The 27,607-nt window shown below is 33.1% G+C and overlaps 2 protein-coding genes across 2 annotated transcripts in view; one reads left to right on the top strand and one right to left on the bottom strand.

Moving 5' to 3' along the window:
* The window catches only part of LOC140440207 (serine/threonine-protein kinase GA29083), a 71,022-nt gene extending 45,598 nt beyond the window's left edge, over positions 1-25,424 (bottom strand). Inside the window, exons 1-2 of the mRNA XM_072530551.1 lie at positions 25,105-25,424; positions 24,493-24,873 (exon numbers count right to left, since the gene is read on the bottom strand). Coding sequence (XP_072386652.1) covers positions 24,493-24,831 — 339 coding nt within the window. The 5' untranslated portion in view covers positions 24,832-24,873; positions 25,105-25,424. The remainder of the gene's footprint in view (positions 1-24,492; positions 24,874-25,104) is intronic.
* A 789-nt stretch (positions 25,425-26,213) lies between these two features.
* On the top strand, positions 26,214-27,391 carry LOC140438511 (U3 small nucleolar ribonucleoprotein protein IMP3). The gene is made up of 5 exons (XM_072528171.1): positions 26,214-26,456; positions 26,511-26,618; positions 26,668-26,771; positions 27,086-27,261; positions 27,322-27,391. Exons 1-5 carry the CDS (start codon positions 26,320-26,322, stop codon positions 27,340-27,342), a joined length of 546 nt encoding a protein of 181 aa, XP_072384272.1. The 5' UTR covers positions 26,214-26,319; the 3' UTR covers positions 27,343-27,391.
* Positions 27,392-27,607: the final 216 nt, after the last annotated feature.

Here is a 27,607-nt window from a genome sequence, read left to right as displayed (position 1 = left end):
CAAGTTGTTTAGTTACATACGTTTTTTTCACATTTAAAAAAAATCTTTTTTGAAAATGAAATCGAAACGTAGTTAAAATGCAATTTTCATTGCAATCAATGGTGGCTTAATCCCATATAAACATAGTAGTTAACTAAGACATGCCACAAGAAAACCGTTTCAGATCCTTGTTATTATAATTATTGATATTTTCGGTGGAAAGTATAAAGAAAGCTTTCTAAATATTGTTCTTTTTTTTGCTATATTTTTAACTCTCCAGAAAATCGAATATCTATAAGGACACTGAAAAGGGATGTGCCTTATCTTCTTATAATCATCGATTCCGTAAGTGTTTGTCGGGGCGCCCTAGAATGCCGTGGAGAGTAAACAAGGGCGTCGCGAGTTATTAGGCTATTTTCTCCTCTGAAATCTTTTAGTCGTTTACTAAACGTACAAGCAAGGCAATAAGTAGAAACTATATAAAAAAGTAAGCACTAAATGTCTGCTTTTCATGTTGCTCTTGACACTACATACACCAATCAAGTTCTTTTATAAGAAAAGTCGAAGTTTTAAAAACAAACACTTTTTAGCAAATCAAATTGTTGACAATTGTTTAAACAGGAGTGTTGCAAACAAAAAGTACTTTGCGTTTCGACTAGAATAAAAGGAGTGATATGATAGCCACTGAAGGGCCAGCAGCGATCTTCAAAAAATCTAATACAGTTTCAAAATAGAGCGCTCGGAATAAAATGACATCTCGGGTTAAGTCACGGTCGAATCCATCACCTATTAATATATAGAATCTACAGTTAGCACCTTTGTATCACTGACTAAAAAAATATTGCATCATCTGTGTTACTAAGTGAAACTTTTGAGTAGGACCTAGATTGAAATCTCGAATACTCCTTTGCTGTAAAGCCACCAATGGGTAGCCAATCAAAAAATGCGCAAGAGTGAGAATATTGGAATTGGTAAAATCCTCCGAAAGAGGGGTAAACGGATGGAAATTTCAATAATTCATCATTATGTTAGACTAGTGTCTCCACTCTCAACATTTTCACATTTTCGGGCACTGAGAAGGCGTTAAAAAGCAATCGTTTTCAGTCGGACGAAGAAATTCAAAATGCCGTAAAAGAATTTTTCGAGCAACAGCTAAAATTCTTTAAGCAGACTAGACATCGATTGGTGAAACAATGGGATATGTGCCTTAATTGTAGGAGTAATTATTTGTAGATATATTTGCCAATAATTTGTTTCTGCACCACATGGGTTTCGATTGAACAAGCCTCGTATACAATGAGAAAAATACTTCCGAAATCAAACAGTTGTAAAAATTGATAGTATTCTGCAGGTTTTTGTTTTATTCAAGAATTATTTTGGGTCTTTCATTTCCCCGTTGAATTGGTTTGTTGATTTATTTTTTAAATATGTATTTACTTGTTGTTTTGTAAAGATAATTATAAAACGGAATCATATAACAGATTTCGTATCTAACAACCTTATAATAGCATGGTTTAGATAAAGTGTAACTGATTAGATATAAATCTCGTGTAACAGGAAATGGTAGTCACCCAATATAAATTAGATCAACGATTTCTGAAACCGCTAAAAACCTATGTAATTATTGTTTAATATTGAAAGTGTGTGGCAAACCGATAAAAATGTAATAATCTTTATGATTTCTTTAATGCACCAGATTAATCGTGATGTCACGTCGCCGTAACAAACCGAATTACATGTGCCTTTAGGCGTCGTTCAAATATTACGTAATATAACAAAAAAAACGAGTTATTGTAAAAAACCAAACATATTTTTCTATACATCTTTTGTATAAATTTTATTTTTTTTTTCTGCAAAGACCATTTTTTCCTCTACTTGTGTATTGTCCATCATAAGGGCTTAGTTTTAAGGGATGTAAAATTACAAAAAGATATTTTTATTGTAAATGACAAAAAGGAAAAGACAAAGAAACCGAATCAGAAACATTTTTCCTACGGGAGCGGCCTCACACCCTGGACTATAATAGTTTTAAAGCCATTTAGAAACATTTTTTTCTACGGCATTATGTTTTTGTTGATAATTGATGTCAATATCAACAAAATATCAATAACAATAACAATAACGTGTTAAAGAATGAAAAGACGACCTTTATTTAACTTCATCAAACGCTATTGAAGCCTAAAAAGTACTTTGATTTACGTTACAACTATAATCTATTTCTAATGAGTGTAGAGTAATAAAATCTCATGAAGTATTCAAAAGCGCTACAGGGTAATCCGTCAATAATCCGTCAATAAATTCCGTCCGCATTGCAAAATTCTGTCGTTTCATAAAGAGCAGGTAGGTATCACCCTGTTTTAAGGGATTAGTCCATTGTTATCGACAGATAAACACTGAGCCAGAGGCGCGCTAGTGGGTTAATTGACAAAAGAATATGCATTCTTAAAAATCATATTAAAGGAAATAAAAATGTAATACAGCAGAACAGTGTTATTAAAAAAATATAAAATGTAACAATAAAATATATACGAACCGAAATCGGGAAATACTCACAAACACACACGAATGAACTTTACATATTGAAACACTTGTGGGGAGTTTAAATCAATTTATTCACAAAAACTACAAAAACTTTACTGGATACGTTATTACAATTCTACATCACTATAGTCTTCATCCGAAGAACTGTCATCATCCCCTGGTGTTATAATTATAGGGTCAACCACCTGATCGACCAAGTTGTCCAGTTCCCACATTTTATCTTCCTCTTTTAAAACATGCTGGATTGCTTTTTGCCAGTTTTCTGATGTGATTTCCATAATGGCTTGATCAAACAATACCTTGACATCTTTCATTTTAAATGTGGTATTGTGCCTTGCAACATATCCTTTAACTTGTGCCCATATAAGTTCTATGGGATTTAATTCGCAATGATATGGCGGTAGGCGTAGCACAGTTACTTTATACTTTTCTGCTACATCTTCTACGGCATATTTTATGAAGCGAGATTTATGTTGTTTTACTACGGCTAGTAGTTCCTTCTTTATTGAATTCGTCTCAAACTGAATACCTTTATTTGACAGCCAGTTAATAATTTCTTACTTTCTCCAAGCTGAAGTTGGTACCTTCTCTATGCGCCTTGAATGGTAGCGTGCATTATCCATAACCACGACCGAATCAGCTGGAAGAAATTTTAACATTTCCCCGAAGTAGTCTTCGAAGACATCCGAATTCATGTCCTCATGATAATCTCCCGTCCGACACGACTCAAAGCTTAACAAACCTTCTTTTAAAAATCCTTCTTCGCTTCCAATGTGAGCAATTATAAGCCTCTTCCCTTTTCCCGAAGGCACTTTAATACCCGTCGAAAGGCCTTCTATGAAAGCTTGGCGAGCACTTGTTACATTTTTATCTTGCCACATTTTTTGGACTATATAACCTTCGTTTATCCACGTCTCATCAAGATAAAAAATTTTCTTGTGCTCTCTGCGGTACTGTTTTATAGTTCTCAAATATTTTCGTCTCCAGCAAATGATTTCATCACTTTCCAGTAATAGTGCCTTTCGATTGTGCTTTTCCCAGGAAAAATTCATACTTTTTAAAGTTTTCCATAAAAGTTTTCTGGATATCAAAGGAATATCGTTATCTTGGCTTATCTCCATTAGTATTTTGTCAAGGGTGGGTATTTCCTTTTTAAAATAAAACGAATGAACTTTTCTTCGAATGTCACGTTTGGTGTCTTCACCTAAGATTTTTATTGGTCTTCCTGATTTTCTCTTGCATGGACTTAACTGGCCTGATATCTTTCTTTCTCGCAATAATTTAAAAATCGTGGACTGTCCAATTCCAGTCATTCGGGCACATCGCTCAACACTTTCTTGCACAGACAAACTAGGGTGATCGTGTTTTATGCAATCATATACATTTAAAATTATAACTTTTTCACAAACAGATAGCGGAGAATTTTTTACACCTCTTTTCTTTGAAGTAAATGTCGCCATTTTATAACTTTTTCACTATTTCTATATCACAATATTACTGTACGTTTAATTGGTGTAGTAACAATTACTAACTCGAATGTCGAATGATAATAATAAAATAAAAGAGGGATTATAATGAAAGTGTAAGTAAAACCTCATTACGCGTTATTAGTCTTCATGTTGATTTATTTTAGTTCTTAGTAATATTAGGAGGTGCGTCATACCCTTATCAGTTTCTTCTAATGCTTTTATTCGTTCAGTAAGGAAGTGAATTTGTTTTTATAAATAAAAATGTAATTAGCTTTAATGACCATATAATGGAATACGAGTTTGAAGAATAAGTTAATCGAAAAATTAAATAAAATTGGTTATCACAAAATATCCAAAATATGATATTTTGAGGTACATCAATTTTTGACGACGAAGTTGACATCCGTCCATTTGCCTACGCCCATGACGACACCGAAATTCAGGCAAATTTTATGACACTTCATGATTTATTACTCTACACTCATTTGAAACCAATTATAGTTTTATTCAATTTTGGCAATATGTATAAGGGTTAGTTTTCACGCCTAAAAAATAATAAGCATACAGTAGACTTTGAATAATTAGGAGATCAGTAGAGCATATTCCCAAAATTTCATCAAAATTGATGCATTAAGATAAAGATAGAAATCGGAGGTAACATCCTATTTTTGATCTTATTGATTGGACTAACAGTTAAAAAATATCGATACGAAAAAAAAATCACCACGCAAACGAGCAGCAATAACGTGGGTATAACAACCTGCCTACCCATGACGATGAGTCACTTGCATCTCACATTGTAAGTAGATCAAATAAATACATACATACAATAAAACCGAACTAAACCGTCTGGCTCGTTCAGAAGTTGTGCGAAATTTAAAACCTGTCTGATTTCTCTGTTTCAACCAGTCAGTAACACAATACCAAAGAATTTATTTATGTGATATACATTTACTTTGTGATGTCTCACAATTTATTATATTACATAGAAATCATAGTGTAGAATGCTGTAGAAGATTGATTTATTATAGTTTTTAATATAATATGAAAACAAAGAGAGTAACTTTAAAAATGCCATATTACTTGTTTCACATGTTTTCGAAATCTATGCATCATTTGAAAACGCAATCACGATCATCATTAACCTGCATGCGTCCACTTCTGGACATAGGTCTCTCTCAGCTCTTTCCATATGTCTCTATCGTGTGCAGCTTGCATCTAGTTACCGCTAACACGATTCAGATCGTCAGTCCAGCTGGTTGTTGATGGGCGTCCTATGCTCTGTAGTGTTTCTTGTCTTGGTCTCTTGGACAATAGGTTTTGTCCATCGGTTGTCTGATAATCTGGCAACATATCTTGTCCAATTTCACTTTAGCGACGCGATTTTTTCGATAGCATCTGTTATTTTTGTTCTACGACGCACTTCTTCGTTTGGGATTCAATCTTTCAGAGAGACACCCAACATCTGGCGTTCCATAGCCCTCTGAGCCACGCGAATCTTATTTAATACCTTTTTGTAAGTATTAATAGTCCCGCTCCATAAGTGAGTACAGGTAACACATCATCATTATTATCAGTTTCTTTTAAATCCACGCCTCGACTGACGTCTCGTGATTTAACTGTCAAAATTTAATTCGCCAAAATTGCCAGGCGACAAACTTTCATACCAGTCGAAAATATTGCCGGCAAAATTTTCTCTCTTATGGTATTATATACGATAAAACACATCGTGATTATGTCTATTGTTACAGCTGGTTCAGTGTAAAGGACCGCATATTACTTATTGAAATGTAAGGGGAACTTTTATGATGTTATGGACCCATATTATTTTGATTTTCTTATTAGTAAACGATGTATTGACATCGATATTAGCATACGATGATAACCTCGTAACATCAGTAAATTCTGTTACATATATGCTTCACTCTCCTCAATTTCTGCTTGTATTAGAATACACAGATTCCAGGCCTGTTTCTATTCCACAGATTTATATATTTACCACAACAACAACAAAACATGCATAGTTATAACAGCAAATTTACTAAGATGTAAATTGGAGCTGGAAGGTCAGATAACAGAAAAAGTGATGGAGTTAAAATATCTAGGCATCACATTATCTAGCTACGGAAAGCTCGAAACAGAAGTGGAAAATCAACTGAATAGAGCAAATGTTACCCCCTTCTTCTTCTTCTAATGGCGCTACAACCCTTTGTGACTCTTGGCCTGTGATACTTTCCTTCGCCACTGCCTGATGTTCATGGTTTTAAGATCCCTCCCTACGACGTCTATCCATCTTTTAGGGGGCCTTCCTTTTGTTCTGTTTCCTTGGGGCTTCCATCTCTGAACTACTTTTACATCTCGATTATCTGGCATTCTTTCTAGGTGACCAAGCCAGTTTAGTCTTTGTGACTTTACAAATCTAACAAATGTTACCTAAATGAAACAATATCGAGAAATAAAAATATCGGGACAGAATTTACAAAGAGATAAAAACACTTAGAAAAATCGGTTTGCCTGTAAAGTCAGTTTTACGGGCGAAGATTTTACGTGACAACGTCTTTTTCTCGGTAGAATATTTATTGATATAAATATTATTAAATTGCACAATAGGAACAAGGAATTGAATGAAAATAAGAATTGCACAAATTTTAACTATAGAAATATATTTTGTTTACTAAAACATTGTACATGTAAACTTAAACTTAACTAATTTCTATTTGAGTAATTTTGTTGAGGATAGGACGATGATAGGAGAAATAGCATCGCACCAGCGGACCGATCATGTTTGAGTGGGAGAGAGACGCAAGGCATTCGCCGGTCCGGCGGGCCTCTCTCTCGTTCGGTGACTCATCGTAACAGACGTGAGCGGGCGTTACACTTTTTCATGAGTGACTCCGAGCCACAACCTAATTTAAGACGTTGTCACGTCAAAATTTATGATAGGACACTATGGGAGAGAGCCAGAAGTACAGATATACGACGTAGATTCGAGGTGGAGAACTTCAAGAACTGAGTAAGAAATAGAAGAGTAGAATGGAACGATCATATAAGCCGAATGACAACAAATAGAGTAGTAAAGACGGCAAGAGACGGTTCCTAATAGAAGCACGATCAGTAGGAAGACTACTGAGAAAGACCACAAGAAAAAGAAGATTTATAACTTTTGTTTAGGTTTTCATCAAGACTGTTTACTATTTTTATGTTTTTCTGTTTTAAAAACAAAATGCCGTCTATTAAACTGCTACATATTCACAGTTCTACTCTACGGAATGGAAGCGTGGACACTGACTGTTGCATCTATGAATCGGCTCGAAGCTTTCGAAATGTGGTGTTATAGGCGCATCTTACGTATATCCTGGGTTGACAGAGTTACTAATGTGGAGGTCCTGCGTAGAATGGAGAAAGAATGTGAAATTCTCATGACCGTCAAAACTAAAAAGTTGGAATATCTAGGACACGTAATGAGAAATCAAGAACGTTACGGCCTTCTCCAGCTGATTCTCCAAGGGAAGGTAAATGGTAAGAGAGGACCGGGAAGAATACGCATTTCCTGGCTTCAAAATTTACGAAAGTGGTATAACACGACTACCACTGAACTGTTCCGCGCTGCAATAAACAAAGTAAAGATAGCCGTGATGATCGCCAACATCCGGAACGGATAGGCACTTTAAGAAGATGTTTTTCTGTTGCCAAAGTACTATTTTTCTACTATTTTCTTTGAAATGCGTACTTACACTTTTTTCAATTTAACAAGTTTAATACGTTCCGCAATGAGAGGCATTAAAATTTGAACTTTTTATAAAATTATATCTACTTTTTGATATCACAAGCCAGTCGTCTAAAACAGAAACTGTTAAAAAATTTCAGATCAAATCATTAGAGCGTAAATCCCTTATCTTCCAGTCATGTTTCGTAGCGGTAAATACCCTTCCTACCCATATTTATTTTTTTTCTCGATTTATTTGTAGCAATAGGCACAGTTCAACGACCACATTGTTGAATCAATATTGTCAGAGAAATACGAGAACACATACACCTACATTTTTCAAGGTATTACAAACATACAAGTTCAAGGCAAGTGTATGCATGGCTACCTAATTTATGTTTGTTTTAAATTCATGTTATATTGTTTGGGTGTTCATCGTTGATCGTTAAATCAAAATTTTAATTACAATTATTAAAGGATGCCCCTCAGTTTTTCTGGATACAAAATAAAAGTAACAGGAATTCTTATCATAGGAGTGGCGACTGAGTCATGTAATAACAAGAATACCTAATAGAATGTGTGAAATATGCAATAAAATTTTAACAATTAGAATTAGAATGAAAGATGATTTTGTAGAAGCATGCTGGATCGCCATTTTCCATAAAATCAATAAAGTCATTAAAAAAATCAATTAAGGAAAAATAATAAAGGCTAGATGAACACTATTATAATCACTATACAGGGTGAGTCATAACTATTGGGACATAGACTAAGGACAGGTTATTTGGACCAAAATATGGCTATTGGGCCAAATATGCCTTAATAAAATGTTGCTGAGAAAAAAGATACATAATTTTTGTTTTTCGTTTTTTGATAATAGTTTCCCTGTATATTTATAAATTGCTATCAAAATTGGCACAGAGGCATGATCTTAGACAAGAAATAGTATTTTATTTACAATTCCACTATCAAATACCAAACTAATAAACAAAGTTGCAACTAACGTAAGGTTTCCGTTTTGCCGATAAAATCAAAACTAAACACACTTTAACTTAAAAGAACTCACAAAAACTCAAACTAAATGTTCTGGTCTCCTCCGATTTCTATGCCTTTTCTAATTCTTTTTATAAAGGATTTTCGGACGTTAAAAAAATATTATTCTGTCCCCTTATAAGATTAGCTGCATTTTGAATGTATCTCCAAAGTTCGTCTCGTGTATTAATTTCATTGGCATAAACTAAGGACTTCATATGTCCCCAAAAATAAAAATCTAGCGGGTTGTACTCAGGACTTCTTGGTGGCCATTGAAAATCACTGCCTCTGATAATCCATCGTTGAGGAAATACGTTATTAAGATGACTTCTAACAGCTAATGAAAAATGAGGTTGGCGCTCCATCCTGCATAAACCACATTTTTCTTCTTACATCCAGTGACAGATCATCTAAAATATCACTAAGAGTATTTTCCAAAAAGAATAAATAAGAATCTCCATTTAAATTCGGAGGAAGAACATAAGGCCCTAGTAGTTGGTCGCCTATAATGCCACACCAAATATTCAATTTAAACTCATGCTGAAAATGTCTAGCTTTAATAGCATGCGGGTTTTCTCCTTCCCAATAATCACTATTTCGCCAATTAAAAACCCCTCGTCTGGTAAAAGTTGTTTCGTCGGTGAACATAATATTCTTAATAAAGTGTCTGTCATTGCGATGTTTATTCAGAATACGTTGGCAAAACTGTAACCGTCGTGGAAGATCTGTTGGAAGTAAATTTTGAACAGGAGTGAAGTGATAAGGATGGAGGTTCTCTTTTTTTAGAATCCTAACAATAGACGACTGACGTACTCCTGTTGCTGCTGATAGATGTCGTGAACTTATTTCAGGATTTTCATCTACTCGAACTAAAAGTTCGTCTTCTTGATTAGGTGTGATTTGTTTCGGTCGACCACCCCGATTTTTAGTGTGAAATGACCCAGTTTCACCTAAACTACGATATAATCTCGCAAAAGTTTTGTGATTTGGTTGCCTTCTGTTTGCGTATAACATTCCATACCTTCTGGCTGCCGAGCGACCGCAAAAATTTTCTTGTGCGTATACGCAAATCATATCTCGCATTTCTTCATTAGTAAAATGATTGTAACGGGGCATTTCAATAAAAAAAAGTAATGATTACTTTTAAAAAATGCAACATTACACTACACTGTCACATCAAAAATAATTTACTCTGAACAAATGACATTTACCAACAACAATTATCTGACAGTCCAAAGCATACTTTTCATAAATGAAATAATATTTGAAATCCTTTTTTAAGACTCTAAGCAGTTCGACTGCGTTTTTATCGAAAACCGTTGAAATTATCATGTTTAAACAAGAGTACCAATTTTACGTAAAAATGTTGTTTACGTCATATTTTCTAATAAAAATTACTAAAAAGTTTCATTAGAAAAAGTTTAGACCCAATTTGATCATTAGGAATGATCCACGTGGCGCCCTCTATGACAAAACGTAAAATTGTAAATAAAATACTATTTCTTGTCTAAGATTATGCCTCTGTGCCAATTTTGATAGCAATTTATAAATATACAGGGAAACTATTAGCAAAAAACGAAAAACTAAAATTAACTTTAACACCCTGTATCTTTTTTCTCAGCAAAATTTTATTAAGGCATATTTGGCCCAATAGCCATATTTTGGTCCAAATAACCTGTCCTTAGTCTATGTCCCAATAGTTATGACTCATCCTGTATATAATATCTGAGTATGAGACATGAATGTTCCCCAAAAAATACTGGGATAAAGGATAATGGAACTGGCGTCTATGACAGTAGACATATTCTATTAGAGAAATCTGAGAGAATTGTAGGGACAAATGGATAAAGATTGAGATGGAGGAATGGTGTGTATAAGAATGATAGTGTGGCCAATTAGCATCAAGCTGCAAGGTATCGTCACATCGTCAGAAAAAGAGAAGACGATAACGTTAGTTTCCTGCTGCGATCCTTGGGTTATTTACGTCTAATAGCATGAATTTTTAAAGTGAAGAATAAAAATAAAGTTAATTTGAAGGTGGCATGCCTCTAGGGTAGATTGTTTATAAAAATGAGATCTCTGAGTACATTAGTAATGTTTAGATGGCTAAAGACATTTCTGCATTTAGGGCAACAGGTATTAGCCTGTTTCATCCTGGGGTACTACCCGAATATGCCTATTTCGGAGTTAAAAAGCTGATATTGAACTAGCACACAAACAACAACAGTAGCCCATGAAGATGCAGACTTCTTTTTCTTATGGTACCTATCCGTTACGGATTTTGGACACTAACATGGCTATTCTGACTTTGTTGACTGCTGCCCTGAAAAGTCCGGTAGTGGTTAAGTTAAACCATTTTCGCAGGTTATGCAGCCAGGATATTCTTCTTCGTCCTGGACCTCTTTCCCCATGCACTTTACCTTGAAGTATGGTCCGAAGTAGGTCATATCGTTGTTCATTGCGCATTATATGGCCCATTGCGACGTTTTATGGTTACGACTAGTTCGCGCCCTTTACCCATTCTATGTAGTACTTCTTCGTTGGTAACTCTGTCTATCCAGGAAATCCCCAACATGCGTCTATAGCACCACATCTCAAATGCTGCGAGTCTCTTCAGTGATGCTGCAGTTAAGGTATATGACTCCACGCCAAAGAACGGAGAATACGTAGCATTTTAGTAAACGAACTTTTATTTCCAATTTTATATCGTAGCTGTTAAACATTTTTTTCATTTTGACGAAAGCTGATCTTGTCTACCCGATCCTTATCTTAATTTCCGTCGATTGGTCCCACTGTTCATTTAAGTTTACACCCAGATAACAAAAGTTGGTGATTTGTGTTATAGGTTGTTGGTTAACTAGTAATTGACCAGCTGGTATCCTATTTTTGCTTATAATCATGTATTTGGTTTCTTTTATGTTAAAATTAAGCCCAAACCTGCTACTTACTTCTGCCACCCTGGAGACAAGTGTCTGCAGACCTTCAAGACTGTCTGCAAAAATGACAGTATCATCAGCGTATCTTATGTTGTTCAATCGTTCTCCGTTTATAAGTATTCCCTCGTCTATGTCCGTTAGCGCTAGGTTCATAATGTGCTCTGAATATGTATTGAACAATAATGGGGACAATATACATCCCTATCGCACACATCTTTTTATCTTTATGTCGTCTGTTAACTGATCCCCAACTCTAACAGCTGCAGTTTGTTCGTAATAGATATTGTTTATTATACGGCGATCTCTGCTGTCTAGACCAATTGAATTTAATATTTTCATCAGTTCGTCATGTTTTATTCTATCGAACGTTTTCTGGTAATCAACAAAACACACATATATATCACAATTCACGTCTCTATATCTTTGAAAGAGAACATGTATTGCAAAAAGTGCCTCTCGAGTACCCAATGCATCCCTGAAGCCGAATTGTGTGTTTGTCATGTGTCATGCAGACTAGTCATCACAAACGTCAAAATAAATAAAAGTCCTCAATCTGCTAGTCAAACAACATCGACTAATAAACATCCAGGCTGGATCCTAGATCATTTTTGTAAATATTGAGAAAACTGCATCGCTGAACTGGAAATTTTTAATTCTATTTGGAGGTAAAGAGATCTAAGTGATAAGTCTAACAGGTGCTACTTTCTAGCGGCAAGTTACTTAGCCTCCAAGCCAACTATGAGTAGTGCTTGGAAGAGAAGAGATACAAATGCACTTGCTTTTTACGTTATTATAAACTACAGTGTTTTTAAGAAGAGTTCGCTTTGTTTTTTTTGCGGTAGATGCAGTGATAGATGATTTACCTGCTAATGCGTTTCCACCGCCAAAGCAGACTGGCAAGAAAAGGATTCGGAGGCCAGATAAGTGAAAAAAAACAGGGCTAAAATAACAAGAAACTCAGGTGAAGCTTACATGTACAAAAAACAATACTCATAAAGCTAAAAAGTTACGAGAAATTGAAAATCATCATTGTTGGAATAAACAATGTATCAATATTATTTCACAATAACAAATAATTTCAATTTTAAAAGAATATTTAGCATTGGGCACTGGAATCTCCCAAACAGCTTTTCTAAATCGATCCATGATCGATTATAAGCCTATAAAAAGAAAAAAACTAAACGTTTACAAAATGTAGTTGAAAGCAAAAAAGTCTCCTCAGGTGTGTCATGAATAAACAAAAGAGGAAAAAAATCACTCCCGAATAAAATTTCTGAAAGGGTAATTGAAATCATAAAAGAGCATATTAATAAGTTTCCTAGATACACAATCCACTACACTAGAAATAAGACTCCGAAAGAGTCTTCCTCAGGAGTGTAATTTGAAAATAATGTACTAACTTGATTGTGATTTCTGTAATAGAGAAAAACAGGAAGAACCTGTAACTGAAAGCTTTTACAGGAATATTTTTAATACTTAGTTCAACCTTAGTTTCAAAAGGTAAAGTACAGACATCTGTGATAAATGTCAAAAATTTCAGATAAAAATAAATCATGATTCGGCAGAAGAAAACGCTCAGAGAGAAAAACTCTTTCACTTGCGTAAGGCAGAAGCCGTAAGAACAACAAAAGATGTGTGTTATGGCCTAAAGAAATTTGACTAAATGACGTATGAAACCCATTCGAGCTGGCAAAAACTCTGCCCGATCTTTTGCCAGTACCAATTGACAAAAGGCCTCTCATTAAGTATGCTAAATATTCAAATCTTTTCACAAATCTGCGACATGATGATCAACAAGTTGGAAAACTAGCAAACAGAAGAAGCAGAGGTCAAAAATGACGATTTGGATCACCATTACGACACTATGTCGAAGAATTATAACTCAATTATGTATAAAGCTGGATTTATAGTTTGACGGACTGTAAACGTAGACGCACTGGAAAAAGATCAACATAGACATTTGTGCACTCTTATTTATAAATGAACGTAAACGCATGACGGAACGTAAGTGAAACGCACTGCAACGGAAGAGTTGGCCAACTTTCATCTTTTACAGTGCGTTACTTGCGTCTGGCCAATCAAAAGGAAGAATTTTGTGCTGTCAACCAAAGTGAACTGTCTCTCCCGCCCACCATTTTGTAAAATTGTTTATCAACATATTCGAATTTTGATTTTGTTGATTATTTGTTACAATTGACGTTAAGAATTTATAAAATAATAATAAATAATAAAAGGATATTATAGTATCATGGTCACCAACTCTAGCCATTGTTTCTACTCATGCGCAAAAATTCCACTCCGTCGATGTCGATTTATAAATTGAAATAATATTTACAGCCCGTTTGTTACGTCTCCAGTGCGTCTACATCTACAGTCCGTCAACCTATAAATCCAGCTTTATACATAATTGAGTTATAATTCTTCGATACTATAAATCCAGCTTTAGTGTTATGGTGAAAAATAAATTTGATCTTTTTACATTTTTCACCTTTGTGCTACATTTCTTAGAAGTAAAAGGGTACAAGTGTTATTTAGCAACCAAAAAATAGCTTCAAAATGAGTAAAGTCAATAAAGTTATGATTCTTTGTTACAAATAATAATGCCTACAGTTTCTAAATTGAAGAAGAAAAACTAAGAATTAAAAAATCATGGCAATTACAGTGAAGGCTCAACTTTAAACACCGTTTACTCAAAATTTATTTTTTGTCACTTATACCTACCCCTTTACTTCTAGGGTCCTGATATATTATCAACTGGGGACCAAACTGTTAAATGTTGTGTGTTTTGAAAAGTTTTGTATGAGTAATTAAGAGATATACAACAGCAAACCTGGTCAGTGAAGCAAAAAATCGACTTTAACAAAATCAAAAGAACAGGAATGCTCCGGAATCGTTAACGATTTCCGGAGGTCAAATTTTTTTAGTTAAAAATGTAATGATCATTACAATTAATTGTGGCTTAATCCCATATAAACACAATATTTAACTTATCCGTACATAGTTTGTCTGTAAATTAAAATTTTAATAGCTGACACGATCGTTGCATTCAAAACAAAAACAATAATATACCTATTCATTTAAAAACGTTTGTTTTTTTATTGTAAGGTCGAATTTTGATTCCTAGAAACAGAAATAAGTAGAAGAGTTCTTGTTTAAAAAATATTCGCTCTAGGTATGCATGATTCATATCCTTGGTATTTGACTAAACAATTAATAGCTAACGTGTTCCCTCAAGGTTGTTCTGTACTGCAAAAGTAACATGTATTTTACGTGTTGTGATCGTTTCCTAAATTAAAGTTTTTCATTTTCGCAATTTTTAGTTTCCGCTCATTTGGTATAAAAATAGCTCGCTCGTTATAGTTGTCAAGTAAAATTGAGGTATATAACAACGAGTGAGTATTAACGTTATTGACCTTTTTTATCCAGTGTTCACACCATGTTTATGGTATAGGTTGTTTAATAGTTGAGAAGGGGGATTGAAATGATGGCCTCAATATTAAAAAAGTCGTTTCCTACATTTTATAGAATTATATTTAAATAGGAAATATAAAATCTTTCATATTAATGTTTCAGACTTAGTATTTGGCACATCTAATTAAGTTTTTATTTCCTTTTAAAATGAAGATGACTTCTTTATTGGTCTGTTCCTGTAGTACTCAAGGACATTAACGATTTAGCAGTTTGGCTGATAGGTTAAAACAGTGAAAGATGACCGAGAGAGATTTGTAAAAGTAAAGTAAGATTTGTAAGTATTTTTCAAAATTTAGCATATAAAATAAATTGTAAAGACTGCAATTCAACATATATTGGGCAAACACACCAATATCTACATAGAAGGGTTGTTGCACACAAACATAGTGTAAAACCCAACAAACTAAACTCTACAGTCTTAGTCAAGCATTCTGCAGAAAATCTCGAAAAAGAAAAAGGGCAAAACTAAATGATTCGCATAAAAAAAATCAAAATCTATCAATAATAAGACACCAATAAGACATCTGATATCAAAGATATTTCCAAAAGGTATCACAATTTACTAAATTGAGTTGTCTTTTAAATGCACCATTGGCAGATTTTTAAAATACAACCCTGAAACACTCGAATTTTGAAGTAACTGCCATATGTATTTAGGGTGATACCACTTTTGCATTCCATGGTAAACTATGTGCAGACATAAAATATAATTGTGTGTTATATAATGTTTATATAATTAAAGTGCTTATTGAAAATGGTATACGTGTATGCGTGCGCGTGTGTGGGTGTATATGAAGCAACAAGAAGTAAGGAGACTTCTCTTCGATAGCAAAATAGATTAACCTCAAATCCAAAACTTACTGAAAGTTATTGGAGGATGTTAGGAATACAATTTTATTCCGACAATACATCTACAATTCACCGTTTAAATAATTATCTTTTGAACTCTTTGCGTAGAGAAAAGACGTTCATTTTAATGCTACTTGGCAGGACATCTTTTTCCTATCGTACGTTGAATATACTCTAGCCATCTAATTGTATGACTCTTTGTTTTCTTTGTAGACTTCCTGGTTGATTCTTTTTCTTAATTGTTGATCATTATTTATACCCTCCCATCATTCCAGCTGCTCCTATGCGTTTATATAGACCTCCCAAGTCATACGCACTGTTTATGATAAATGATGAAATTATGATGAACATGGCACATCCACAAGTAAAGCATATTAAAAGATATAACCGACGCGACAAGATGTCTGCTCGATAGTTTGGTCATAACGGAAGTATAAAGATGACAGGTAACACGCAAAGAAAACTACTTGACCGACGAGACACGATTTTATGGACGAAAAAGAAGACCATTTTGTCAAACGGAGATAATTTTACGGAAAAAAAGACGATTTGGCAGACGGAAAAGAAGAAGATTTAACAGACGAAGGAGACAATTGGACAGTTGATAGATGAAAACTGACAGATAGTTCTGATCCTGACTAAATTTGGTTCTGAAGTTCTGAGAACTGTTTCTGAAATCCAATGCTTACCGACATTGGCGCCTGGCGTATCTGGCATGTCTGGCACAGGTGGTGTATACTCCAAAACTCTAATTGGCTATTTAAAAAATATATTATACTCTGTAATAAAAAATATGAGACTAGAAACGTTTTATTACTGAAAAATGTCTTTCCGATTTATTTTCTTGAACAGATATCTCGTAGAATTTGTACATTTTTTAACTAGTGATGAAGTTATGGTTTCTCGACTTAATTATTTTGGTGTTGTTGCACTTTTTGTTTCCAATCTGAAACAATGTTATAAAGCGATCCTTACAAACGAGGGGCTTTATCGAAATTGACTAAAAAATACAGGCTTTTTCGTGTTTTTGTAGTATATTGTGTACAAGGACTTTTTATGCAGTTGCATTTTAATAATTAATGTGTACTTAAATACTTTATTCGCTATCATTTTAGTTTATACAAATATAACATGTCTGAATCTGAAAGTTTTAGACTCATAAAAACGACAGTTTCAACATAATTGCATTGTTTACTTCTTTTAAACCGCAAATAAAAATTCGATGAAGTTGTTTACAACTTTCTCCACATAATAAAACCAAAACCTGTAAGAATATTCAACTAACCTTTTCTATTATTATTAGTGCTCGTTATTGCAGGATCGTCGTCCAAAGTTGACCTAGTAAAAAGTATTTGTCTCGATTATTAGAATCGGCTTGACATTCACCTACATAGTTTTTGTAGAAATGATATTGGAGTTTTTCTAATTAAATATTTTCTTTTGTGCTCCGTAATTGTTTTGTGCTCTGGTTCACCAAAATTTTTAACGGGGGCATATACAGCTGAACAAATTGTTTGCTGCGGAACGAATTGGCGGAAAATTATAAATGGTTTGTTAAAATAAATCTATTTTTATGACAATTTTGTTTATATGTAGGACTAGAAATATAAGTGTAAAAATCGTTTGTTGCTTTTTCTTCTTGTTCGTCACTATAGAGTTAACCCTTAACTGGTCCGGTACTGTAGCAGTAGCGTAACTGGTCCGGCGTAGTCTGCGAAACTACTGTTTTTAAGAAAGCAAAACAACACTCAAAAATAATTTTTTTATTAAGAAAAAATGTTACAAACATACCCTGATATATTTATATAAAAGTGAACGTATTAGATTTGGGCATTATTTGGGTTATGAAAAAAATATTAAAATAAAACTGACATCCATACAAATATTTGTGAAAAGGTACATAGTTTTGTAAAGTAATTAAAAAAATATATAAAAAACACTATGAAAAAAAATGTATTCCTAGGATTAATGGTCAACCTGCACACTAAACAAAAAACTAGGTAAAATAAAAATCGATCAAAAATGTTTGTTTCCAGCATCAGTGAAACTTTACCAATTTTATATGCAATTTTTACATAGTGGTTTTGTACATCCCAAACAAACAGGCTTTTTGCAACGCAAGACAGGTATTTTATCATGCTGCGATTTCTACTAGGACACAATCTGCAAATCTTGCGTTTTTCTAAAATATGAACATCCGTCTGATTGTCCTCTTGTTCTTCTTGAACTCCAAGTATCTGGCTAATTGTAAGACGTAATTGACGCGGAATGTTCGTCATTGTCATTCGTCTTTTCATGTGATCTTGCACTAACTGCATAGCCAAATCCAAAGCAAAAACACTTTTTTCTTTTATTACTGGATTGTTTTTTTAACGCTTATGTAGAATATATGAATTTGCTATAGAAATGTCCAATATGCGAAAAAAAAGTTGTTAAGGGCCATCTTCGGGTTCGACGGCTTGAGGTGCTTTTGGAGCATTTCTCATCTAGGGAATCTACACCTTCCTTATTCTCGTTATAATAAGAAATAATTTCTGGTTTTTCAGTAGAGGGATCACTATAACGTCTACTATGCATTGAAGATATAAGTACTGTAGCCGTTCCCACTTTTCCTACATGAGAAATTAAGGTACATTTTTCCCTAAATGCATAAATTGTTGACCTGCTGTTTCTGTTGGGCAGAAAAGTTGGAGGTATTTCAGCCTTATTTTTTTTTTCAGTGTGCCCACATAAGTCAAGTTTTTAGTTCGTAAAATATCCATTAATTGAATAGAAGAGTACCAATTATCAGCTGTGATATTTCGGTTGCTGCCAAAGAGCGGTTCAGCTAAGCGCAACACAGCTTGTGTAGGCTTTAGGAATTTTTTGTACTCGTCGTTGATACCAAATCCATCTGAGTGTTTTCCGCTGTAGATATAAGCATTATACAAATAACCATTGGGTGCATCCGTAAGACATTGTATTTTGAGTCCGTATTTAGCCGGTTTGTTAGGCATGTACATTTTAAACCGGCATTTACCTCGAAAACTTACAAGAATTTCATCAATTGTGGCAGATTGACCAAGTTCGTATACACTTTGACAATTTTAAGTATTGAATATAAATGAAATAGCTGCAGTTGGATCATCTTTTGTCTATATTTTCGTGACTGGAGTTGAAAATGGCAGTGTAAACAAGGAGTCCCAAAAATGCTCTTAACTCAATAACATCCATTTCTCTAAGATGATGGATAGAACTAGCAGAACATTTCTCACGCATTGATCGTAATTTTGTGTTTGTATTATGCTCAATATGTTGTAGAATGTTATTACTAAACAACATATTCCAAACAGACAAGGGTATCGCAGCCTCGCCGAGCATTTTTGCCTTTGTTTTTAGAATTGGCACTTTTATGACAATGTTGTGTTTACGTGTTCTAGATGAGGGGATAACTTCTGACGTACACTACCTGTGTCGATTTTTACCATAAACAGGTTTTGTCACTATCACTTACTGCTAATTCATCACAATCTGCAGGCTCGTCAGAATCAGAAAATTCCGAACATGTATCGTGTTCAGATTCAATGTTATGGTCTTCCGAAATATCGTCTACATCACTGTCACTGTCACATTCCTCATTGTGCCACTTTAAAAGAGTTGTCTCATAATCGTCATCGCCGAAACGCACTCGTTTTGATGGCCTGGCCATAATTATTAAAAATGCACGACACACAAAAAAGTCACACCAACAGTCCGGCGTCGTCTAAGGAACTACTCTCGACCTAATTGTTGCGATAACTTTTTAGGAACTGAGAGAAACTTGTGGCAAATACACCCACTTGTCAAGCTCCAATAGTTTAACGATTAGATAGAAGGACTTGCCTGTGGACGGTGTCAATTTCCAATAAAATATAATTAAAAATATGGAATCGTCTGTCAGACGACGCCGGACCAGTTAAGGGTTAAGCTTTGTCTGTTTCGTCTTCACAAGGATATCACGACTTAGTTTTTTCATTGTAATTAAGTAAATATTTTTTGAGTAATCTTTCACTGTCCATACTGTAAATATGTGTATGTCTCCATTTATCTTTATTCGACAGCTATCTTGCCGTTTATAGCGTACATATTTAGCTCATTTAACTCTTCTTAGCAACCCCATTCCTGTCGCCTGTTTTCTGTAAACTCATAATATCCCAGTCTATATGAGCAAAAATTATCGATTTCACATAAAAATCTTATACAAGTTTTTTAAAATTCTAAGAGGTATATGAGTGATAGCTGATGACAGATCTTTAAAGACATACAGCTGATTTTGCTTTGTACAGCCGAATTACGCGAACCCGGAGTTACGCGATTTTCAAATCTCCTCGATTCGTCTCTTGTTTGAGAGAGTTATCTCTCGATAATCGATTACACACAGATTGAAAGAAGATGCTGGGGAGATCGATTGAGATGAAGCGTATAAAGCTAGTAACTGTTGGTTCAGCCGATTCAAAAGTCATCGTAATTGGCATAGCATTGCAGAAAGCGGTGAGCCGGCAGGTACTGATAAAAAGGCTACATCTTCTTATCCAGAGAAATTAAAAGTAATGATAGATGAAGGTAGCAAACCGTATTCAATGTAGATGAGACTGGCCTCTTTTGGAAGAAAATACATAAAAGAACTTTTTTATAGCATGTGAGGAGAAAACCTTTCCAGGCTTTGCCAGTTATGGTTGGTGCCAATTCAACTGGTGATTATAAGTTAAAACCTCTATTAGTTTATTGCTCAATTGCCAGATTGTGTGACAGCTTCCCTTTTTAACCTACCAGATCATACTTCTGCAACTTTAACTAGTTTTGACATGTGAAGTTGAATTTTTACCTAATACAACCAGCTTATTTCAACCAAGAAATCAAGAAGTCATTTAAACATTCAAAGTTTATCAAAATGTTCAAAACCAGACGATCATTTGCATGCTGGCGTAAAGCTAAGAGAAAAAACAAGGAACTCTCTGTTAAAGACTTTTGGAAACAATTCCAATGTTTTAGATGTAGTGAAAATCATTGGAAAAAATTGGAATGAAATTTCACAAAAAAAAAAGTTCAATGTCGTCTGAAAAAAACTGTACGAACTTCATACTGTACTGTATGAAGCTTCGCGCTATTCTACAGTACCGCCTACTGTATCACTTTTTTTAGGATTGTGTTTTTTCACCATTTTTACAGTTGTGGTGGATTCCCCCTCCCCCCAAGGTAAAAGCATGCTTTGGCATAAGGTAGCTTTTGAAGTTAAGCTTAAATAGAGGTTACTTCCAAAATTTCATCAAAATCAATGTGTCTTGATGGAAATTTGAGTTAAAAACAGTGGTACACTGCACTATAAGTAAAGAAACAATGAATTGAGGGACTGGCTGAAAGGGGGAAGTTGTGGAAGCTTAAACTGAACTAACAAGCAAATCATTTTATGAACCCAATTCCTGGAACACAGATGGATCAATCATAAACAAGAAATTGCAGTAAACCCAGAAAATATATAAAAATAGTACACTAAAATACATAAAAACAAATCAAATTTGCATTAAAAACAATTTTTCATTAGTATTTGTACTCCCCAGACTCAATATGATGAACAGCTATTGGATTTTAAGTAATTTTTTTTTTAAATTGTGTTTATATGGTATTAAGCCACAATTGAATTATTTTTGAAATATTTTTTATCTTTTCATCTTTTTTAGAATTCTATTAAGTCATTGATATTATATTTACAGAAGTTTACACATAAATATAACCTACTAGAAGTAAATAAACTAGTTTTATCTGATAAAAACAAGTTTTTGTTGTATATACACCAAGATGCAGTGCTTTCAACATCATTCCACTTTGAGATTAGATTTTCTTTATTTATTTACATGCTTCATAAACTACTGAGTACCTTGCAAAATTAACTCATAAAATTCCTAATCGCAAATCTCCTTTTTATTTATTTTAAGTAGGTGTTCACTTAGCAGTAACCTTGTAGATTTGAAACATAAATGTTTGCATAATATTTTTAGTGGTTTTGCTCTCTCATTAAGCAATTTAATTAGAAAATTTCGTTTTGAAAGATACACATTTTATGATTCTGTTTTAATTGCACATAAAATTTATCTTAATTGATTGTAAATTTCTTGGTAATTAATGCTATGCTGATTTATAGGTTTTGAAACACTAAGATGGGCAAAACAAGTATAGACAAGTCAAATTTGACACCAGTATCTAGAACTTGCTGTCATTTAAATGCTATTTGCATTATTTACAGTGATTAGTACAAAACCCTTTGCACTGGTAATCATGCTTTAAAAAGTTAGCAAATAACTCAGATTTTTTTAATGTTCAACCAAGAAGTTTTTATGGAAATATGTTCCAAAGCATGAGTTAACTAGAAGGTTCACCAACCTTAAATCGGAAATTTAAAAATACTCCCTGAATACAGCCTTAACCTAGGATGGGATTTATAAACCAAACTATCCCACACCTAATTTATCCACTTGATGATAGATACATACATACCTAAAAAAGATAAAATAGGAAATATTTGGTGCAAAGCTGTGACAAACAAGAATAACAGAAATGTGATGTTCCCATAATGGGGACATACGAGGGCAATTGTAAAACTAGTAATGTAAGCGGTGAGAGCACATATCTATACCAAAAAATGTAATAGTGAATATTCTTTTTTATGTAATTTCCATTTAAAATGTCTTATTTTTAAAAGCCACTGCCATTATTTACCATGAAACTACAAGAAATGACAGGAATGACAACTGTTTCTTATGGTCAAGAAGGGTAATTCTAACCAGTGTTGCCATAGTTATACAAAATATGTTTTCTTATGAAAAATTATGATTTTTAATTTATTCATTTTAACATTTTATTCTTACCTCCTTTTAACAGAAAATTACTGCTTTTTACAAGAGTTAGGTTAGATTTGGTTATGTTAGGTTAACTATCATTGGTTTAATAATAACATGTAAAGAAAAATATGAAATTGTTCAGATAATACAAATTGTCAGCTTTCCAGTCTGATTTTAAGTTATGTTGAGTTATATTGTTTTACATTTTTTAATTATAAAATATTGAGGAAAATATTAAATTTTAAGTAAATAATTATTGTGGGATTTCCAGAGTGATTTATGTATATATTATAATTAAAGTATTTAAATAAATCAATACTGTGGGATTCCCAGACAGACTTTTAACAGCTGGTACAGAGTCTAGAAATTTTCATGGAATCAGATCAGTATAATATGCTCTGTGAAGGTATATTTGTGTAACGCCCAATATCTAAACGAATATACCTGACATTAATCACATTAATTGTTTCATTAATGAAATTTCCTTATATTTAATTATGGTAGTAGACAGCTTTACAATGAATTTCACTGACATTATACAAAATCAGCTGTTATGTCAACAGTATAATATTGTTATTGTGCTTAAAACAAATTCATAGCACCAATTATTTGCTTCTCCAATGATGTCTAGTACACCTCCATATTAAAAAGTTCCTTAATAATGACTGACTGCATTATCACAAATTCTTCCTTTATTAGATTTGGGATTTGCTTAAACATAACATTAAATTTGATCTCTGCAAACTTGTAGTGTAGTGTCTAAAAGATCATTTTTAATGCTTTTGTAAATAGCTAGAAAATGGTCATCTTTTGTAAATGATTTTAAAGGTATCATTCAACTCTGCTGTAAAATTAACTAATTCCCTAAATATTCTTCTAATAATTGTCTACAAGTTTTTCAGCTGTATCATGTTTAAAATATAGTTATAATCATCTCAGGAAATATTTCTACAAAAATCTAAGCTCTGAATTATTACAATCTTAAAGTGATCCTGACTGAGCTACTATGTACATAATCAGTTATAATTATGGTGCTCCATAATTATTGATCTCTGTATAATATAAGTTGGCAGCACTTGAGAAGTGGTCAGTGAGAATTTAAAAAATTAATAACCAGCAGGGACTAAACAGAATAAATATCATCAATATTGGTATCATTAAAATAGAAGATGGCAAGTCTAAAATAAAGTCTACTGCAGCTATAACTTGGAGAAAAATTTAAAATAAACAGAATATAGATCAGGACTACTAATTTAAGAGGAATGTGAGGGTTAACTATAGAGAACTAACCCAGTAGTAGCTGAACAGATGAACTAAAAAGCTTTTTGATAATAGCAAACCAAAATGAAGTGACCACATTTAAAAAAGAAGTATACATAACAAACAACTCAAATTACTGTCAAATTAGTTAAATTAATATTGATAATTTTATTAAAATATTCTTTTTAAAAAATCACTTTTGATTATATTAAAGAGGAAATCAAAACATTTTAAATATCTACATCAAGTTAATCATTTTATTTATTATAGTAATTTCTCTATTGAGAGAGTTCTTTGACCAGTATATAACTGACCTACTCACTTTTGTTGACAAAATATTGTTCGTTCTCTATACAATGCTGTTACCAATAATAGTACTAAAAAATGTGACTTACCTTCTTTCCTTCCATGGAATACACATTTCTAACCCCATTAGGTAGAGTGACACTTTTTGTTAGAATGTTTGTCAACTCATTTGTTAAACTATCAAAAGATCTATATCTTTCAGGGGCCACAGGGATAACAACTCCACTGAAGAATTTGTTGCCATTGTGGTAGAACCTAATTCTTTTGGCTTTATGAGCTTTGGATGTAGAAGATGGTCTGTTATTTTTACTTGAGATGTGAATATCTTCTAAACCACTTTCTATGATCTCTCCATCAGATAAAAAGCTGTTAAAACTGTTGGAGGAGACACTTCTAGACCCATTCTCGTTGAGGTTATTTTTTGACATTTTGCAGTGTTTTATTATGCTTCTTCACATCAACATTTTGCACTAAGATTGACAAAACAAATTAGTAACATAAGTAACAAATGAAGTAAAAGCTCTTTTGCTAAAACTGTCTTTTATACTCAAATTTATTTGACAATTTGTATATTCTTTCCTAAACCATAAAACCTGTTTCAAGTGCCATAATTAAAAAGGTAAGTATAACTAGAGCACCAATAACACATTTCTTAGAAGCTGCTATGACAATTACTCTTTATATAATTATCAAACTTTTACCTCTAAATGACTCAGTTACTAAAATGTTTGCTATCTGATTGGACTATATAATTTATGGTATTTTCTACATAAATTTTATATAGGTACACCGCCTATTAGTCATATCCACAGCTGTCAACTAAAACTTATATCAGTCAAAAATATCACAGAATAACACTACACTTTCATTCGGTACAAAAATTAATACAGCGCACTAGTACAGCGGTAGCAAAACTAATTTAAAAAAACGTTAAAATATTTAGCAAATAACTGTTTTGCTAGCTGAGAAAAAAGGTAATAACCTCTTTTCGGCTAGTGGGAGGGATTAGATTTGTTACGCATGGGTACCAACATTAACAAATAGGTAGGAAAAAATCAATAATACCAACACAGAAAAATTGGTGCAGTGAATACTCGGCGAACTAGACGTGAGGAAAAATATTCGAAACAATTACTGAAGAAGATTATTGCTAAAAAAAGCGCACTATAAAATATGAGTTACTATAGAATGAAACTTTCTTTAAAAGCTTACATACACTATTATAGCCGTTGCACTATTTCTTTTCAGAATTTCGTACTAACACCAGATAATCAGCATAAATTAAGCACCAGGGAATGTTACACAGATATTTCCCTGTTATCTGATCCAGAACTAATGAAAATAAATTAAGATTAAGCACTCAACTTTTAGAGAATCCTTATTTGACATGGATTTATAAGTCTCTTCCACTGTCCTAACACTACCTTTATCTATATTTGTTATTCGCCATAAGTATATCTCATAATCTACATATACTCACTGGTACCCCATTATATACTTTCTCAATATCACTTAATTTCATATAAACGTAGATTTCTATATTTTCCCATCAGCTTGCATCAGTGATAAAAGATCTTTAGGTGAATAAAGCTTCCAGAACAGATGGACGCAGTAAAATAGATACTTTAGACAGTATTAAATAGCTTTAAAAAGCTATTTTATTTAGAATAAAACTATGATAAATATATCATAATAAAAAATAACTAACAACCGTATGTAATTTTTACGTACCTTTGAACGCGTATGCAGTACTGAGTAAAATATATTATACAAACCCTAAGCAGAAAGGGTCCATCAATACACTGAAGGACTGAAGGAAGAAGAGAATATGAGGTTATGTTAAGATAAATTATCAACTTGTTTAGATTAATTTAGAGCAAAACACATTTTTAATATTTTTTAATTGCAAGAGAAAAATGGTGCGAAAACTTAAATATCATGAACAGAAATTATTGAAGAAAGTAGATTTTATTTCATGGGAAGTTGACAACAATCTACATGAAGTAAAGGTTCTAAAAAGATATCACATTCAAAAACGGGAAGATTATACCAAGTAAGTGTTGTCGAAATAAAATGCGAACTAAATATACGTAAATCATTTTTTTAGATACAATAAATTATCAAGAAATATTAGAGAAGTGGCTAGAAAAATAAAAGAAATAGACCCCAAACATCCATATAGGACAGAAAGTAGTGCACAATTGTTGGAAAAATTGTAAGTTTATAGATTTAATATTTTCTTTGTATTCACATAGTTTTTATAGGTATCTTATGGGACTCATTCCTACCAGGTGGGATTTAAGTTTGGCAGAAAAAGTAACAGCTTCTTGCTTTTGCAGACGCAGATTGGCAGTAGTAATGGTAAGAAGTAAGTATATTTTTCATATTAATATATTATTATTATAAGATATCACCTGTATACATGTCTACTGTTTTATATCTATATGGAAGTACAGAGACTACAGAATTTGTTAGAATATCTTAACAGTACACAAAAGTTATATATTATAATCGTTGAAGTTTCCATACTCTAGCATTTCTCCTTTAAGGCCTCCTCTTAGATATTTTCCTTGTAGCATTGGTTACTCTATTTTTTATTGATTTGTGGACTATGCCACAATAATACAGTTATGTAATTGCATTATATTCAGTTCACATTTGTTCACGCTTTACCTGTTTTAGATAAAATGTCAGAAAATATAAAAGGAGCTACGAAATTAATAGAACAAGGTCATGTAAGGGTAGGACCAGAATTAATTAAAGATCCTGCATTTCTAGTTACTAGGACACTTGAAGATTTTGTTACATGGGTAGATAGTTCTAAGATCAAACGACATGTATTGGAATATAATGGACTTGTAAGTATACTATTTGGTTTTATCAAAAAAGTTACTAAATGTTTTTCTTTTTTTTTGCAGCGTGATGATTTTGAGATGTAAGTCAAGTTTTGTCAAATGTTGATTTTGTAATAAAATAGAAAGCCACATATATTGTTGTATTTATTTCTATTAAGCTTTATAGGATTCTGGTTTCTAGGTTGTTTGGGTTAGTGAGTTCTTAACAGATTAAATGCCACCGTATACACAAATAAAAGGTCCCACAGGCCTTTATACTTTTTTGCCTTAAATGGTGAGTCCAGCATGGCTTTACGTGGTCCTATGATCCCATAATTTAAGATGAATTTGTCTACAGGAGGAAGAGGTT

The sequence above is a fragment of the Diabrotica undecimpunctata genome, chromosome 4 (assembly GCF_040954645.1).
Source record: "Diabrotica undecimpunctata isolate CICGRU chromosome 4, icDiaUnde3, whole genome shotgun sequence".
In the NCBI taxonomy this organism is placed as follows: Eukaryota; Metazoa; Arthropoda; class Insecta; order Coleoptera; family Chrysomelidae; genus Diabrotica; species Diabrotica undecimpunctata.
This window is presented reverse-complemented; position numbering and strand designations above follow the sequence as displayed.

What these genes read in the sequence shown, in the direction of transcription:
- LOC140438511 (XM_072528171.1), top strand. Translation starts at nt 26,320, where the DNA reads ATGGTGCGAAAACTTAAATATCATGAACAGAAATTATTGAAGAAAGTA. An exon ending in GCACAATTGTTGGAAAAATT is followed by an intron (nt 26,619 to 26,667) that starts GTAAGTTTATAG and finishes TAGTTTTTATAG; the next exon opens with GTATCTTATGGGACTCATTC. An exon ending in TATTGGAATATAATGGACTT is followed by an intron (nt 27,262 to 27,321) that starts GTAAGTATACTA and finishes TTTTTTTTGCAG; the next exon opens with CGTGATGATTTTGAGATGTA.